Source organism: Xenia sp. Carnegie-2017, unplaced genomic scaffold, assembly GCF_021976095.1.
Source record: "Xenia sp. Carnegie-2017 unplaced genomic scaffold, XeniaSp_v1 HiC_scaffold_13, whole genome shotgun sequence".
Taxonomy (NCBI): domain Eukaryota; kingdom Metazoa; phylum Cnidaria; class Anthozoa; order Malacalcyonacea; family Xeniidae; genus Xenia; species Xenia sp. Carnegie-2017.
This window is the reverse complement of record NW_025813436.1, coordinates 10,144,194-10,162,377: the sequence shown is the minus strand read 5'-3', so window position 1 is coordinate 10,162,377 and position 18,184 is coordinate 10,144,194. Positions and strand designations below refer to the sequence as shown.

At 36.5% G+C, this 18,184-nt stretch overlaps 2 protein-coding genes across 4 annotated transcripts in view; both read right to left on the bottom strand.

Moving 5' to 3' along the window:
* The window catches only part of LOC124459419, a 12,905-nt gene extending 11,824 nt beyond the window's left edge, over positions 1–1,081 (bottom strand). For all 3 annotated transcript variants that reach the window (XM_047008880.1, XM_047008877.1, XM_047008879.1), the window contains exons 1-2: positions 923–1,081; positions 10–50 (exon numbers count right to left, since the gene is read on the bottom strand). In XM_047008880.1, coding sequence (XP_046864836.1) covers positions 10–50; positions 923–1,015 — 134 coding nt within the window. In that variant the 5' untranslated portion in view covers positions 1,016–1,081. The remainder of the gene's footprint in view (positions 1–9; positions 51–922) is intronic.
* LOC124459420 (ras-specific guanine nucleotide-releasing factor 2-like) lies at positions 1,073–18,184 on the bottom strand. Its single transcript, XM_047008881.1, is given in 27 exon segments — positions 1,073–1,431; positions 1,922–1,990; positions 2,060–2,177; positions 2,306–2,385; positions 2,577–2,774; positions 2,978–3,062; positions 3,496–3,599; positions 3,674–3,740; positions 3,815–3,927; positions 4,109–4,176; positions 4,517–5,294; positions 5,297–5,676; positions 6,170–6,428; positions 6,714–6,789; positions 9,845–9,921; positions 10,051–10,223; positions 10,302–10,359; positions 10,928–11,094; positions 12,812–12,929; positions 13,301–13,531; positions 13,677–13,753; positions 14,095–14,174; positions 14,553–14,806; positions 15,211–15,294; positions 15,406–15,555; positions 15,785–15,892; positions 17,092–18,184. Coding segments are annotated over 27 exon segments (4,365 nt in total). The 5' UTR covers positions 17,359–18,184; the 3' UTR covers positions 1,073–1,305.

Genomic DNA, 18,184 nt, shown 5'->3' with positions numbered 1-18,184 from the left:
CATATTTACCTTCTCACAGCATTTGTCTTCTCGTTCATAATTTCATAATTCTACAGATAAATTAAATGTAAATTTGATGAGTTATTGAACTCGTTTTGAAATTTTTATATGTGATTCTTTTAACTAGATTTGTTCTTTATACAATATTTACTTACAAAAATACAACAAGGGGGGTGGGGGTGGGGGGGGATGTCAAAGCAATGTATGTATTGTCCACCATAGAGCTTAATTGTGACACAGTTATTCAAACAAGATCAAAAAAACATCATAACTTTGTGAAAGACGACATATTTTCAAACAAAACATTCAACGCTCAACGAATTTTGATTATTCCAAATGCGAATAAATTTTGTGATTTTTTATACAAAAAAAGTACTGAGGTTTTTTTCATGATTGAATCTATTTAGAGCAATGTTAAAATAAGAGGTTGGGAGAAAAGGTTAGAGGCAGAGTTGAAGTGAGGATTGGAGATTCTTTCCCGTTCATGAGGTCTGTGACTCTGTGGTTTGGATATACCAATAGGGACGGTTCAAACTGAAAAGTTTGTTAACTGCACACCCAGATTCGAAATTTGCATGTACAAAAGCCTAGTTTTCACAAAATTGCACTCAAAAATTTGCCTAGCACAGCCAAATTCGCAAATTGGCTATGCAAGACGCCCCAACAATATATAATGAATCCTGGCAGTCATAGTTTTCATACAGTACACCAAAGTTTTGACTAAAGTCCGAAGTGGAAAATATTTAAAATTAGATTAACTGTTCACAATATCATAGCTAGAGACGAAAGTAGAACAGTTGAATTGAGTAAAAACTTGTGTGGTTTATCACAAAAAATCTGCAAGCAAAAATAAATAACTATTTTCGACATTTCATTTCACGTGGTGTTCACTGTTCAACTTCAAACTCATTTTCCAACTTACCCTTATACGTTGTTTCTGTCTTCGTAAGGATTTCTTTAGCATTACAGAGGTCGGGTTTTCAACTTCGTATCGATATGAGGTGGACATAGACATTTTGAAGAAAACTCAAACAGAAAACGACGAAAATTTGAAAAAACAGAGCAAGCTCTGTCAACGATAAAAAATTTAATACTTTGTTGCTAGGTAACTGTGTTGCTAAGTAACAAAGCCAAGACACTGATCTGTATGTTGTACGCGTCTGGAGTAATTCTTTTGTTTTTTTATTCGAAGATTAAAGTGCTGTTTTTATTCAGAGTACTAAAGATAATATGCCCCAAGTTCAGCTAAATCCAACCTAAATAAAAATTTTCCATATTACTAACAATTTAAAAGCAAAAAGAGGATCACTCATGATGATCTCGATTTTTTAATTTGACAGACGGACGCTTCTTTGGCTCCCAAGTGAGAGAAGTTTTGTACAGCGAATTTTCATCCATCAAGATTTCTTCGTTGAAGAGATAATCCGTTACCTACGAGAAAAATACATAAAGATTGCTCGCTAGCGGCAATTTAACTACTGACAAATCTTCACTAAATCGAAACTCATCAGATTCCGGATCAATGTCATGTCAAGTTAAGAATTAAATCGAGGAGATCTGATCCATAACGGTAGCGGATCTAGGGGTAGTCACAGCGAGCAGCAGCGAGCAAAATAATTTAAAGCTGCTTAATTTTAAATTCAAAGTACTTTCAGAAAAGCACTATTGGTTTTGAATTTCTAAAGAATATAATTTCACCAATGGACTCGTCTCTGAGGGGCTTAGAAATTTAAAATATAGTTCAAAACGTGCAGCAGTAATTTATTTTGACTAACCCTAGATCCGCCACTGATCCATAATGGATCAATAAGAGATAATCCTCACTGGAACTCGTAAAATATCTTGACTCCACTATGGATAATCTCCGTAGAAAAATAAATTTTAATCATTTTTGGAGCAATAGAAAGACGATGCAACCTACATTCGAGTCATGTTGAATGTTGTAGCTAATTTCTTGATAATGACGTATCTCCTCAACAACTTGAGCAATCTGCAAAAAAAACGAAAGAAATCAACATCGTGCAGGTTTTTTACAGCTACGTTTCGAATATTTGTTTACCATTCTCATCTTTGAAAAATTTATGAGACCATTCTCGTCAGTCATAGATGTTCCTTCTTCAATGAAGGCAAGGTCATTAAGCAGGTAGCCAAGATAAGGTATGCAAGGTGGACTGGAGCTACAGAATTATACACATGTAACCCGTGATTCAATCTCACATTTGAAAAACACCATAACAATTCTTCTTGACTAGCATTTCGCTTTGAACATATACAAATTCTACATTAAATGTAAAAGGATTTTTACCATCTCAAAGCCTCGCGCATATTCTTAAAACGGCCGTCAGCGCTGACTAGATCCTGTAGCTTGTCTACCGTGGCTCTTGTCTAGATCAAAAATTGAATACCTTAAGCATTATTCACTAAATAATTCTCGAGCAGTCCAGTTTACAGTGCATAAAACATGAAAACAAGATGTTTCATATGTTTTGTCAACAGTGAGAGCTTGCCCACTTCCACACAAAAACGTGCTTCCAAGAATCCGCCTTAGAATGTTTCAATCCATTTTTAGATCGTACCTGCTTCGATAGTTTTTCCCAAGTTTTATTAAGTCGGAAGACTGAACTACTCATGAGGGCCGAGACGATCTCTAGAACAGCATTAAAATTGCACAAGTGACGACAAGCATCGGCTACAACGACCCATTTTTCAATTGTTGTTGCTCTAGATGAAGCCGTATTGCGACTTAAGATTTCCGACGCAACTAATCGACTCACCTAAAGTACAGAAGATGAAATCATAGCGAGTGTGATGGACGAACTTACCAGCAATGTATGCAAGTACGTTAAACTTATTAACGAACTGTTTCAGCGATTTCAATCTTCATAACACAAAATATGTATAGTATGATGATAAGTAAAGACCAGTATAGAAAAAAAATTGTGTGACTTAGCTAGAAAGGGAGCAAATCCTCTTTTACCATGTTAAATCTTTGGCTGACTCTCAAAATATTTGGAGCCTTGACGTCCTTGTCCGCTTTCATCCATGCCAAATTCAAAAACTCGCTGTTAAAAACGTAAAATGTACTTTTGAGACTCGAAGCATAGAAATTGAATTCCACCAGCAGTTAGCTGACCATTAACAATAAAAATAATGATCGCTTCAGTGTCAAGCTGTGAAAGATTTTTATGTTGTTATAGGAAAGTGCGTTGCATAAAATTTTCAGGTACTATAAATCAACAACTTTCAAAGGACAAGTTCTGTGCAGTGTATTCTTTTCACTACAGTTGTACGAGCAAAACAAACTACATACGTTATTATTTTTAAAATTTAGTTTGCCTTCAAAACAAGAAACCTTAGCTACCAATTTTTTCTAAGTTGACAAAACATTTCCATCAAAACTCCGATAACATACACTAACTGTAAACTAAGTAAAACAGCTGTCTTCATCTTTTCTGACAAACACTTTAACACAATTAGCACTATCTGAGAACTTACTAAGATGGTATTCTTGAAAACAAGAGGTGTTCAGTTAGTGTAATTTGTTCAGCCAACTGATTCGAGGAAAGTTTATCAAAACTCAACTTCGTTGGTTTCGGAGTCTGAAGGAAGAATTAAACTCGGTAGTGAAATCAGTATAACACTTTGACTGACTAAGAATTATTTCAAGTTCTAACTGTTGCAGGAATAATCTTTGAAACAACTTCTCTTCGAGTATCGAATATGAATGGCGTTTAAGAATTCTGGTGAAAAAATCATGACAAATGTTTGTCGATATGTTCCATGAACCATGAAAAACGGGGAAAGATTTACGTACTGAGAAATCGTATCACAAAGTCTACGCTGTTCACTTGTGGTTCGTTCGCAATCTTTTACATCGTCAAGAAAGTTTTGTACCCGTAACTTTAGCTTTGCAACTGTATGAAAATCCTAGAAAAACAAAAACAACATTTCATGAAAGCCTGCACTCCAAAGTGCTCTGTTGAGAAATGCTAGTCTAGTGCCAATTCCTTTCACGCAACTGACAGAGCATTTACAAATTCTCCTACTTGTCATTAGAGATAAAGAAGTATTCCAATAAAGTGGTGATCATTTAAATGCTTTTGTTTACCTGTCCTTGTTTGATAATCCAGTGATGAAGTATGGTCAAAACTCGAGCGAGAGGACTTTGAACTTCTCCTGGTGAAATTGTAAAAAAAAGACGATGACAAGTTTGTAAAATGGAAGTCGAAATTTGTGTTACAGAGGAAATGCGACTTAGTTACGATGTGACACATGACGTACACATATGACACATGACGTACACATATGACACATGACGTACACATATGACACATGGTGTATGCATATGACACATGGTGTATGCATATGACACATGGTGTATGCATATGACACATCGTGTATGCTTATGACACGTGGTGTATGCATGTGGCGAAGATCAATCAACCTACTAAAGAGTACTAATTTTATAAACTGCAACAGAATCAGGAGGGATAAAAGACGATTGGATTCAACTCACGGAAAGAGAATCTCGCGTGTGCTGACGTAAGAGGCGATGATGGAGAACACGGTGCGCCTGCAGTAGCAGCTGCAAACGCAGCGGCTGCTGCAGTTATACTCGTCTTGCGTATAGATGACCGTGAAGATGTCACGACAGCACCGGGGCTGGAAAGAGGTTTGGGAGAGCTGGTACCGAGTCGAGGAGATAGAGGCCTTGGAAAAGTGAATTTTCGTTTCGGTTTTAGTTCAATTGTGTTGGCCATGGCCGCAGTTTTTCCGTGATTTCGTCGCTCGAGTAAAGTCTTTGACCGCATCTTGCTATGCTTAGGACTAGGGTTCTCTTGGGGGATTTTGGGGAGGTAGTGTGGTTGACGTTTCCCTACGGTTTTCGGACAGGAGTTGGGCCTTTTCTCCGGTAATTCTTTCGACCGTTCCAAACCCAAAGAAAAGCCACAATGACCGGGAGAAGACTTTGTGGTTTTTACGCTCTGAACATCATCTCTGTCCTTATTGAAAACTTCGGAACATTCACCACAAGATTCTACTTCGTTGGACATTCCACTCGCGTTGTTGTTGTCATCGTTATTTGTTAACTTTGCATGAACTTTCGAAGCAAAAGAGTCCTTTACAATCCCTAGTGTATCAATATTGCCGTCTTTATCAACTGTTGTATCATCGTCATCTTCAAACACGTGACACACTCTTTCCTTGACGTCAGTGGAGCAAGTTGTGGTAATTAAAGGGATACAGTCATCTTGTATCATCACAGAATGCTTCATATTTATGTTATGTTTTCCATCATTTACGTCGTCGAAATCTTTTCAAGTTCATCCGCGAAAATACTGTTGTTATTACAACGCTCTGACTTGCAAAGGAGTTTTTGTTCTTCTTCATTTTGTGGCAGGCAAGAGCTGCTGTTCGTAAGGTGTCGTAAATGCTTTAGATCATCAGAGACTGCACAAGCATCTTCAAGCTCCAAGTTGGTAGTGCAATAACATGAAGCGGACGTTTCAACTGAATTTGGGTATTTAAAGGCATTTCCTTCACCAAGAGCCGATGGAGACGAATGCCGACGATGGAAACAGGATGAAGGAATTTCAAGTGTTGTTGGTCGAGTTGGAGTCTCTTGATCGTCATCGATTGTCTCTTCACACAGTGAAGTGACAGCGTCGTTCTTTTCTGAAGAGAGATGAATTCTTACATGAAGTTTAATCTTGAATATTATACTCGATTTTAACATGTAGAATATTATTGATATTTAATGAAAACATCCTGTATTATGAAATTATGTACAGAGGAATTTTGTGCAACACAATTATGAGGTAAAATACGAGATTTTCATACGATAACTTGATAGAATATAGCAAAAAACGAACGAGACAAAAATAAATTTTGCCTCAGGAATTTGTAAAAGTAGTAAATATTTTGTAACGCAGTTTCATAACATCACAAATTTGTTGTTGTTTTAAAGTCTTTCTTGACAAATCATTTGTAGTCTGAAGAGGTCAAACAATCCGACGAACGTCTTATGAATCTTATCTGCTACCAAACACTGACTTTATTAGCTAACGCACCATACCAACACCTAATATAAACATCTAATAGAAAGGTATCATTCATCATTATTGAATGTGCAAAAAAGTTGATAAAAAAACGAGACATGTCGACTTACGAGTGGCACAGCTAGTTGCCGAATGTTTCTCGTTTAATAAATACGGACGTCGATTTGTATTGTTGAAGAGATCCGAGTGTGTCAAAGGCAGAGAACACGATCTTTGTCTGTCGTAGTAAAACCTTTCTAATACATCGAGTATCGTGTCTGCGTCGGTAAACATGCGATATGTTATTAAAAAGGTGTTAAGGAACTCAATGCTGAAGAATCTTAAATCCAAAAGACGTTCGAATAAACGTTTTTCGCTGGCATAACGGATCTAGAAATGGCGTATAAAAGGATCAAGAAGCGATCGAAGGAGATGATCTACGTTGAAGAAGAAATCTTAATCATAAATAATTTTCAACAACAACAAAAACAGTCCTTCTCAGGACTATACCAACCTGGACGATCTACATTTACAAACATATAAATAATTTTGTGAAGATTATAATGGATTTATGGATAGTCTTAGAAGGTTTTACATTAGATTACATCGTGAACTATGCAGCTAAACGTCAAAAAATACCCACTGTTTAACGGATATCATGAACATTGAACTCACCCTCGGAATGCGACAAGAGTTGAGGCATTTTGAGTACTTAATGCCTACATCATCAGTGTAAAGGCTGGGATCATTTCTAATATGAAGAGAAATAACACACAATTATAACTTGTCTCTGAAATTGTACGGGGGGTGGTGGTGGTATGAAGCAGGGGGGAGTTTACTTAATTCTAGCATCGTGCAAGGGGAGTAAACATATCACTGAAATTGTTTGGGGAAGGTTAACTCGTTTTCGAAATTGTGTATGGCGAGAGAGGGTAACTGCTTCTGAAAAAGTGTGGGGACAGTTGACTGGCTTTTGAATATTATTGGAGGAAAGTAAACTTGTTTCTAAAACAGTATGAGGCATATGAAGCGTCTCTTCAAGAAAACCAACAAATGACGAAGTAAAAGTCTGAGTGTTACCTTAAATTAGTGAAACATTGACGGCTAGGTAAAAAGTCTGAGTGTTACCTTAAATTAGTGAAACATTGACGGCTAGGTAAAAAGTCTAGTGTTGTAAATTAGTGAAACATTGACGGCTAGGTAAAAGTCACAAGTGTTACCTTAAATTAGTGAAACATTGACGGCTAGAGTAAAAGTCAGAGTGTTACAAATTAGTGAAACATTGACGGCTAGGTAAAAGTCTGATGTTACCTTAAATTAGTGAAACATTGACAGCTAGGTAAAAGTCACAGTGTTACCTTAAATTAGTGAAACATTGACGGCTAGTAAAAGTCTGAGTGTTACCTTAAATTAGTGAAAACATTGACGGCTAGAATAAAAGTCTGAAGTGTTACCTTAAATTGAAATGAAACATTGACGGCTAGGTAAAAAGTCTAGTGTTACCTTAAATTAGTGAAACATTGACGGCTAGGTAAAAGTCTGAGTGTTACCTTAAATTAGTGAAACATTGACAGCTAGGTAAAAGTCAAGTGTTACATAAAGTAAACATTGGCAGCTAGGTAAAAAGTTTGAGTGTTACCTTAAATTAGTGAAACATTGACGGCTGGGTAAAAAGTCTGAGTGTTACCTTAAATTAGTGAAACATTGACGGCTAGGTAAAAAGTCTGAGTGTTACCTAAATTAGTGAAACATTGACGGCTGAGTAAAAGTCTGAGTGCTACCTTAAATTAGTGAAACATTGACGGCTAGGTAAAAAGTCTGAGTGCTACCTTAAATTAGTGAAACATTGACGGCTAGGTAAAAGTTTGAGTGTTACCTTAAATTGGTGAAACATTGACGGCAGCTGGTAAAAAGTTTGAGTGTTACCTTAAATTAGTGAAACATTGACGGCTAGGTAAAAAGTTGAGTGTTACCTTAAATTAGTGAACATTGACGGCTAGGTAAAAAGAAGTCTGAGTGTTACCTTAAATTAGTGACATTGACGGCTAGGTAAAATCTGAGTGCTACCTTAAATTAGTGAAACATTGACAGCTAGGTAAAAAGTCTAGATACTACCTTAAATTAGTGAAACATTGACGGCTAGGTAAAAAGTTTGAGTGTTACCTTAAATTAGTGAAACATTGACGTGAGGTAAAAGTTTGAGTGTTATAAATTAGTGGAAACATTGACGGCTAGGTAAAAAGTTTGAGTGTTACCTTAAATTAGTGAAACATTGACGGCTAGGTAAAAGTTTGAGTGTTACCTTAAATTAGTGAAACATTGACAGCTAGGTAAAAGTTTGATGTTACCTTAAATTAGTGAAACATTGACGGCTAGGTAAAAGTCTGAGTGTTACCTTAAATTAGTGAAACATTGACGGCTAGGTAAAAGTCTGAGTGTTACCTTAAATTAGTGAAACATTGACGGCTAGGTAAAAAGTCTGAGTGTTACCTTAAATTAGTGAAACATTGATGACGGCTAGGTAAAAGTCACAGTGTTACCTTAAATTGGTAAAACATTGACGGCTAGGTAAAGTCAAGTGTTACCTTAAATTAGTGAAACATTGGCGGCTGGGTAAAAGTCTGAGTGTTACCTGCCTTAAATTAGTGAAACATTGACGGCTAGGTAAAAGTCTGAGTGTTACCTTAAATTGAGTGAAACATTGGCGGCTAGGTAAAAGTCTGAGTGTTACCTTAAATTAGTGAAACATTGGCGGCTAAGGTAAAAGTCTGAGTGTTACAATTAAATTAGTGAAACATTGGCGGCTAGGTAAAAGTCTGAGTGTTACCTTAAAATTAGTAGAAACATTGACGGCTAAAATTAAAAGTCTGAGTGTTACATTATGAAACATTGGCAGCTAGGTAAAAGTCTGAGTGTTACCTTAAATTAGTGAAACATTGACAGCTAGAGTAAAAAGTCTGAGTGTTACTTAAATTAGTGAACATTGACGGCTAGTAAAAGTCTGATGTTACCTTAAAATTAGTGAAACATTGGCAGCTAGGTAAAAGTCTGAGTGTTACCTTAAATTAGTGAAACATTGACGGCTAGGTAAAAAGATGCAGTGTTACCTTAAATTAGTGAAACATTGACAGCTAGGTAAAAGTCTGAGTGTTACCTTAAATTAGTGAAACATTGACGGCTAGGTAAAAGTCTAGTGTTACCTTAAATTAGTGAAACATTGACTGGCTAGGTAAAAGTCTGAGTGTTACCTTAAATTAGTGAAACATTGACAGCTAGAAGTAAAAGTTTGAGTGTTACCTTAAATTAGTGAAACATTGACAGCTAGGTAAAAAGTCACAGTGTTACCTTAAATTAGTGAAACATTGACAGCTAGGTAAAAGTTTAGTGTTACCTTAAATTAGTGAAACATTGACAGCTAGGTAAAAGTTTAGTGTTACCTTAAATTGGTGAAACATTGACGTAGTAAAAGTCTGAGTGTTAACAAATTAGTGAAACATTGACAGCTAGGTAAAAGTTTAGTGTTACCTTAAATTATGAAACATTGACGGCTAGGTAAAAGTCTGAGTGTTACCTTAAATTAGTGAAGCATTGACGGCTAGGTAAAAGTCTGAGTGTTACCTTAAATTAGTGAAACATTGGCGGCTAGGTAAAAGTCTAGTGTTACCTTAAATTAGTGAAACATTGACGGCTAGGTAAAAAGTCTGAGTGTTACCTTAAATTAGTGAAACATTGACGGCTAGGTAAAAGTCTGAGTGTTACCTTAAATTAGTGAAACATTGACGGCTAGGTAAAAGTCTGAGTGTTACCTTAAATTAGTGAAACATTGACGGCTAGGTAAAGTTGTTTCTTGTAAACTGTTAATGAAACTGATATTCTCGATGCACTGAAAGAAAGAAAAACCCGAAAAAGTTTCAATACGGCCAAATATCAATTGCCCTCTCAAGAGAGATAACAATTTGACACAAATCAGCTAAATCTTCAATCTAAAATAGCCAATATAATGAAAACAGACCTGTTTCAAGTCACTGAGCCAAGAGTCCTTCTCGTGAGCCGTCTGCGCGACTAAAGTAATATTCAGCGGCTGCTCGCCGTCACGTGGATGTATTACGACCCTTAATGCCATATCAGCAAGTCCACAAGGCTGTTCGATCTTCCACGTAGAGTTAGCAGCATCTAAAACTAAATCTGAATGAAAAACAGGTCGATTTAATGCCGTAATAAAAGTGCAACGACAACAGCAACAACAGCAGACTTTTAATTCACCTTCGTCGTGAATATTGTCTATCACCGTGACTTCGGAGAGATACAACTTTCCGGTAGACTAAAAATTAAGTCAAAGAAATATTTAATGATGTGGAAAACAACACACGCGACAACAATTAGAGGTGTTGACTAAAGCATGACGGGATAAGCTAGTCAAAACCGTTTAACTTTATGAATAAGACGAAGGCCGAAATTTGAAACCAGTCATTTGACTAGCCCCAGTCTTTCTACGCACTGCCAAAAAACTTCATTATGACAGTACGTTGAGCTATGAATACAAGTAGACATTTTAACCAAATGGTAACAATCCAGTTATACATGCAGTTCAGTAAGTCAAACATTAAATACCACTTTAGCTTGCTGTGCGCTCATTAGGAAATAAGAAAAAAGGTCATGAGCGTGATACACTATATAACATCATGTGTTTGCACATCGCAAGTGTAACCACAGGCCTTAGGTAAACAAGACTCACACAAAGATACTTATGATCTTGTAAAACAATATAACTGACCTAGTTTTCATGTTAGTTTCGTGTACATGGCCTTGTTAAACTCATAACGAAGACAGATTCACCAAGATAGACCGTCACTGGAGAGTAGTTAGCCCCTCCGTGTAGGACAACATACCTTATTAAGATGTAGTTTTCCATTGGACGATTTTGATGCAATCAACAGCAAACCAGAAAACAGAAAACAATGACGTAGGGACTCTTTTCTTTCGTTGGGAAAGATTCCTCTTCCCGCCAAGGATAATGTCGGTTTTTTAGAACACTCCTGAATCTGTATGAGGCTTCCTGTAAACAAAACATATCTTTGAGTATTTCGTATTTCTATCGAGATCACGAAGACAAAAAGTTCGAGATGATACTAGCAAACGCCAACTATGCACGTACATGTCGTTCAAAAAACAAATAAACCCACGCATGACATAGCAATATTTCGAGACCAATCTTACACTTCTACGCCGAAGAACGTAGTTTTTCTTCAACTACAAAAATATAAAGTTTCCCAAACATTTCAACATCGGGATCGTCATAAAAACTATCACATTTGTCCTTTCAAGCGATTGATACAATGCATATGATATACGATCACAAACAATGCCATGTAACATTCGTGAATCGAAAAGACGCAAAAACAGTAATAGAGGAGGCGTCCACTTAGTAGAAGAGAAAATAACGCATTTGGAGAATACTCTTGTTACTTCTGTACGCTCCACAAAATGTTCCTATGCACCATTAAGCATTTAACGTTAAGTCGAAACCATGAAACAAAAAAGCCTTGCTTTAATTCTCAGCCATTTATACATGCAGTAAACAGATTGAGAAACGACAACAGTTTCTTTTAATTTCACTTTCAAAGCAATATAAACAAATCAAAATATAATAAATTGATAGAACGCTAACCTCAAAAAGAAACTTCAGTCGACGACGTGATAATTTACGACTTCTGGCCAGTTTGTATTTGAATGTAGACACTACTGCTACAGTCAGATAATTTTATTCATTTTATAATTGTACATGCCAGGAAACGTACTGTAGTGTGAAACGCTAACAGCTCAAGTATTATTGACAAGTCTTGAAGATCATCCAAAATTAATCATCTCAAACAAAACGTAGCCACAAACACTGATAAAAGATGATGGAGAGTTTATCCTAAAATTTACTGACCTACGCCAAATCTACTTACGGTTAGAAACATTTGTGAATTTTTTTGTCAAACAGCTTCCGTGTTAGGAATAAGTGGAAATACTACCGACAAATCGCCGTTATGTTTCGCTATAGCTCTGAATTTTTGAAGGCAATTATTTTAACCGACGTTGATAGTTATTCTGCGGGTTTTTGACGATGAAATGGCGTAAAAATTATTCCATAAATTAAACAACCAACGAATTTGTCATTTCTAAACAAAACTTCTCTAAAATATTGAACATTTTTTCAATAAACTTAGCAGACCTAAGCATTTCTTTACACAAAAAGAGGCCAAACACATACCTGTACCTAAACTAAATGCCTCATTGCTGGAATGGGATGCAAAAAAAAAGCCAAAACAAAAATATAAATGTCATAAAAAATGCAAATTCTGAGGTGTTATATCGTGTTGTGTTTTGCTTCAAGATTCAAGTGATTTGTTTACAATTTTTAAGATTTAATAATTGCAAAAAATATGATGTACACTTATGCATGTAAAATTGTCCCAAGGTAAAAGCTATCAAATATGGCAGTATGAAAAGACGGATTGGATGAGGAAGGTAAAGTTCTCCTGTATTGTCCCATTGCAGTTGCTATCAGTTTAGTAAACCAAAGTCTTATTCGGCTATTGAAAGAGTAATATATATAGTAGATATAAAAATAAACATGTTATTGGTGATGCGTCCATGCTATTATACATTGTGATTGTCTCCCCACAAGAAACATAACATTGCGAAAGACGCGCAGTTCTCGATGGTTTTCAAGAGACGCTCGCCCACCCCGTCCATTCTAACTGTTGAAAATATATAAAAAAGCCTACCTTGACGAATGAAAACTTGTTGAACGTCAAGTAGTTCTTCACAACCACCGAATATTTGTCGTTCAATTGATAAATTTTTACGGATATTCTCCGTTTCGCTGACTTCATCGTGCATTATCTGAAAGGAAATAATTTTTCAGGGAATTCTAACACAATTTTTTCACTGCTTGAATAGGATAATGATGATGCTGTGATACAAAACTAGAGTCCGACGACGATGTAAACTTTCAAACAAGAACGGATTTTTTTGACTTGTGATTTAAAGTGATCTCAAACATTTTTTAAATTTAGTTCATTCATAGCTACTATACTCTTCTTCCTAGCAAACTAGCAAAGATCATCTCTAAATGGTCTAGTGCTTCTTCAGGTAGAAAGCTGGTTAGCTCTGTTAGTTCCAAACTGAGTTCAAATCAATTGACTATCATCTACTACAAATCCAGCTTCACCGCAGAAGAAAAACTAAATCAAACGAAACTTCTTCATTCTTACCATCGACAGTTCTTCCAAAATGCCTTGCGCGTACTCCAAACATTCCCTGTCCACGTGATCAGGAGGTGTAAATGCAAGCAATCTATGCAAAGTGATGATATAACCTGGAACTCGATGCATGGGAAGCGTAAGAAATGTCTCAAGACTTCTGTTGGCACACCCGGGCTTCTCCTCGTGGATGGAAAGAAGTCGATTGAAGCTTGATGATTGTTTTTTACATTCGGCCAACATCTGCAGGGAAAAAGGTTCATTTAACGAGGGAACTTGAGAAGATAAAAGATGTGTTATGTTACGGAACGCTACGAGTGATGCTCTTATGAATCGCGATTGGTCGAAAACATGAAATTCATTTCCGGATGAACGTTTTATTAGGTACCTGAAGACTGTAATGATGATTTCTTACATACTCCTGGTAAATACCATACATTGGTAGCAATAAGCGAAATAAGTCACCTATGACAGACAAGAAACGATCGGTAAACAGGGGCATTGATACGAGGTAGGGTGAGGTAGGGTGAGGTAGGGTGGGGTATCACCACCCCCAGCTTTAGGTATGTGGACAGTGAAACACAACGTTGGTCAGTCATGATATGTTTTTCATATCACTTTTGCAATAATTAATGTTGTTTTATATAGCCAAAATAAGTTTAGTAACGAACCAATTCATTAAGCATTAAGCATATTGCACCAACAAAATATATCATTTAACCAAATGCATTTGACGTAACTCGTGTTCTTCGGTAAAATAGGGCTGCCCCAAGTCAAAATGTCACGTTACATAGAGTAAAGCTCACCCAGTATAAGTGTTGGCCAATTCTCCATTCGTGTGTGTAATCCTTTCAAGAAAATTTGGTGAAGAAAGAGTATGATCTCACTATAAAATCAATAAATACCAATGACTATCTACATTCATGGTACTAAACAAAATTCTACCAAGAAATAGTCCATGGAAAACTCTTCACTTTTCACTTAAGACAAATATCTCGACTTGTTTGCAGTCTGAAAGTAAAGCAATCCCTAGCAATCCATTGCAATCACTAGCGATCCATTGCAATCCCTAGCAATCCATTGCAATCCCAGAGGTAATCGCTAGGAATACAAAATAACATCGGTTCAACTCAAAGACAACGCTCGCTATCACCGATTACCCGAATATAATCGATAACGGTGCCGCTCCACTCCCCTGACACACCCATTAACGGGTTGAATCAGATCGTCACGTTTCTATAGAAACGTGTCATAATACTCTTACCAATTTAAAAATATCGAGTTCACTTCCTCGTGAGTCGTGGGCGGTTTCTGGGCGCTGGCTGCCATACGAAAAGGACGTAAAAAACACGTGACCAGCGTCGACAAATCCTTCACATATTGTTCTTCCTCCTGGACGAAATGAAAGATCACTTGGTTGCGTTGTCTGATGCATTCCGCGTGACCCGAATCAATGTAATCTCTCACGACCGAACGCCAGCGACGTCGACATAACCAGGCGCGAACTAAGCTCTGAACCTATAATAAACAAATCATCAGTTGATGTATGTGGATATATGTGGATAACGATTGATTATAGCATTGGGCAAATGATCCCCGACTTCGATTGGACGGTTGAGGCTCTTGATCTCAAAACGTCGGGTAAAGATCTGTAAAATCATCAACGAATGTTTCTTGTTTTGTCTGGTTAAAGGCTCGACTTCTCCCAATTTAGATGAATGAAAAGTCGTGAGTTTTTTCAAAGACTCGACTTCTCCCAATTTAGATGAATGAAAAGTCGTGAGTTTTTTCAAAGACTCGACTTCTCCCAATTTAGATGAATGAAAAGTCGTGAGTTTTTTTAAAGACTCGACTTCTCCCAATTCGACACAAAACCACACGACTGCATAAATACATATATCAAATCAAAGATGTGAACAAACCTTTTTTATCTTTTTTATATCATCCCCCTCCATTTTCTCCTCTTGTGCGCGTTCCTCTGATTCCTCTCGTCTCATTTTTGAAAGCTGAGAAGAGGAGTACATAAAACAAAGTTATCAGAAAATCGTTTCTGGGAAAAGTCTCTAGGTTCAATGGTACATCGATGTTTCTACCAAAGAGTGCATCGCGATACTCACCTGAGCTTCTAGGACAGCGATTCGTTGGTCGTATTCCAGACATTGATTCATCAATTGTTGTTTTCCAGTCTGTTCTGCTTCAAGTATGCGAGTGGATAGAGAATATTTCGCTTCAAATTCTTTCTTCTCCATTTCAAGTGTGCAATAGCTAAACACAAAGATGGTTCAGTAAATGTCTAAAGTAAGTTCTTCGTAATCCGTTCTCCTACTTCTGTTTCTTAAAACACCTTCTATCATCCCGGATGAGTCCATCCCATACTACCCTTATCTATCTTATCCCAAACTAACCTTATCAATCCTTTCCCAACCTTAGCTGTTTTACAGTATCTCTTCATTACATAATTTTCAAAAGTCCCGTAGATTCAAAAATGTTATAACCTGAAGATTTCAATGCAGCGAGCCACTTATCGCATTCATCTTGAGAATTCGCACGCAGATAATATTTCGTCACCTCGTACTCTGCAGATGTCGCGATGAAAATTGTGTTCTGAAAAAAAATTCGAAAGACGTTAATGACATGCTAAATGAACGCGAAAGTATCGCAGGAGTTTTAATTGCTGTAAATGTGGAATTTTATATAAAAAACGAAACAGGGAAAAGCTTTAAAAAAAAGCGGTTTGTAAACTAAAAAAGCCGGTATTTAAATGAGATGGAAAATGGAGATTTCACTCGTTATGAAAGTGAACAGCTGGATGCAATTGAATACAAAAGACCATAATTACAAGAACGTTCGTACCGTACGCTTGAAATAAATTTTTTCGTATTCAACAATCATATTTACATGAAATTATAGGACTTAAGCAAGAGTACAGCGCATAAATATACGGTTATATGTAGTACTAATGCATCTTTAGACATACAAAGCACGGTTCTCATTTAAAATGAACGCATTAACAAGTTAAATTTGCCATTTACTTTGCATATATATGACGAAGATGCGAAGATAGATTGTCTAGAGAAGGGAAGCGATCATGAATTTAAGTAAATATAAGACAAATATATCGCAACGCCCACATAAACAAGAAGGCTGCTTTAGGCATAAGTTACACAGAATCAAATGAAAAATAATTCGTAAAAACGCTTGATTTTGAAAGCCTCGACAACAACTATTTTAACTAAACATGCTCCATGACATAAATCGATTGTCTCTTTTTCCTCACTTCGTGTTTTTATTGAATGAAAAATTTGAAATAATTAACAAGATACTTTAGTAGCTATTTCTCTAATCTTTATCTCTAAACACACGTTTTTCAATTTAATAGAAAGAGTAACGTGAAGTTGAAGATGTCGATTTTTAGCATGTAGCTACCTGCAAGATCAAGCAATCAAGAGATTTTAATACAATTGAACAACACTTTGAGTTCTATTAACGATAACGAAACTGCTCTAATGTATAAAACATACACACACACAAAGAGGGCTAGACAACTAGAGAGAGGTAGAAAGACATATCACTAAAACAAATATTAACAACTTCTTAGAAATTAGCAAAAAGTCCCCCAACAAAATCGTTGTGTACTTACAAAAAAAAATTAATGAATAAGATACATGAGATTACGTGTCTCACGAAAGAATATCGCAATCATTTAGATGTTTGAAATTTCGAAATAATTTGTTCACTCTGCCACTTGATGCACTTAAAACGCAACGAAAAACTACGCTATTAAATAATAATGGTACGATTACCTTACAAGATAGATCCCGAAGTCTTGTCATAGACAACAAGTCGATTGTACAATGTTCTAGGAGAATCATTCCTAGAGGCTTCCCGCTGGATGAATTCTCAAAAGTGAATAAAAAATTCTGATACAAAATTACCCAACGTTTTGACCACTTCGAAGAGCCATGTTCTGCGTCTTTCGTTAGCAATCCTCCAGCAAGTCTTGGCTCCTCCCGAGCAAGATTAACGAGATAGTTGATATGGCACTCAAAAAATCTCGAACTGATGGGCATGGTTAAGATAGCTTAATCTCGACTGTAGCGTGGAATCGATAGCAACGAGCTTGTACAGGACAACAATGACAACATGTACAACCAGCTGAAATATAATTTATCCCCCTAATGTATATAAGCAACGGGAAATATGTATTATAGCAACGTAGCTCTGTCGATTCTACAAACTGAGCATCAAATTTTTCGATCAAATTTATTCACCGTCGTTTTATTTTGCTTAACGTTTGCTCACTTCGGTTTTTTTTACGTCTGCAATCGAGAGAACGTGACGATGGCTTCGGTCTTCCTTTAACTCGTAAGGCAAAGCAGCTGCGTCATGCAGATTAAATTTAATAAATAGAGAAATAATTGCAAGGCTAAAAAGCATCATTATTCAATCGACAAGACGACAAGTGTATTTATACAAACCGCGCGTGTTAAAATACAAAACAACGTGATGATTTTTATCGTGCTTTGAAATACAAAACAACGTGGTGTTTTGTATCGTGTTTTGAAATACAAAACAACGTGGTGTTTTTATCGTGTTTTAAAACGCAAAACAACGTGATATTTCTCATCGTGTTTTGAAATACAAAACAACGTGATGTTCCTCATCGTGCTTTGAAATACAAAAGAACGTGATATTTCTCATCGTGTTTCGAAATACAAAACCACGTGACGTTTCTCATTGTGTTTCGAAATACAAAACCACGTGACGTTTCTCATCGTGTTTCGAAATACAAAACCACGTGACGTTTCTCATTGTGTTTTAAAATACAAAACCATGTGACGTTTCTCATCGTGTTTTAAAATACAAAACCACGTGACGTTTCTCATTGTGTTTTAA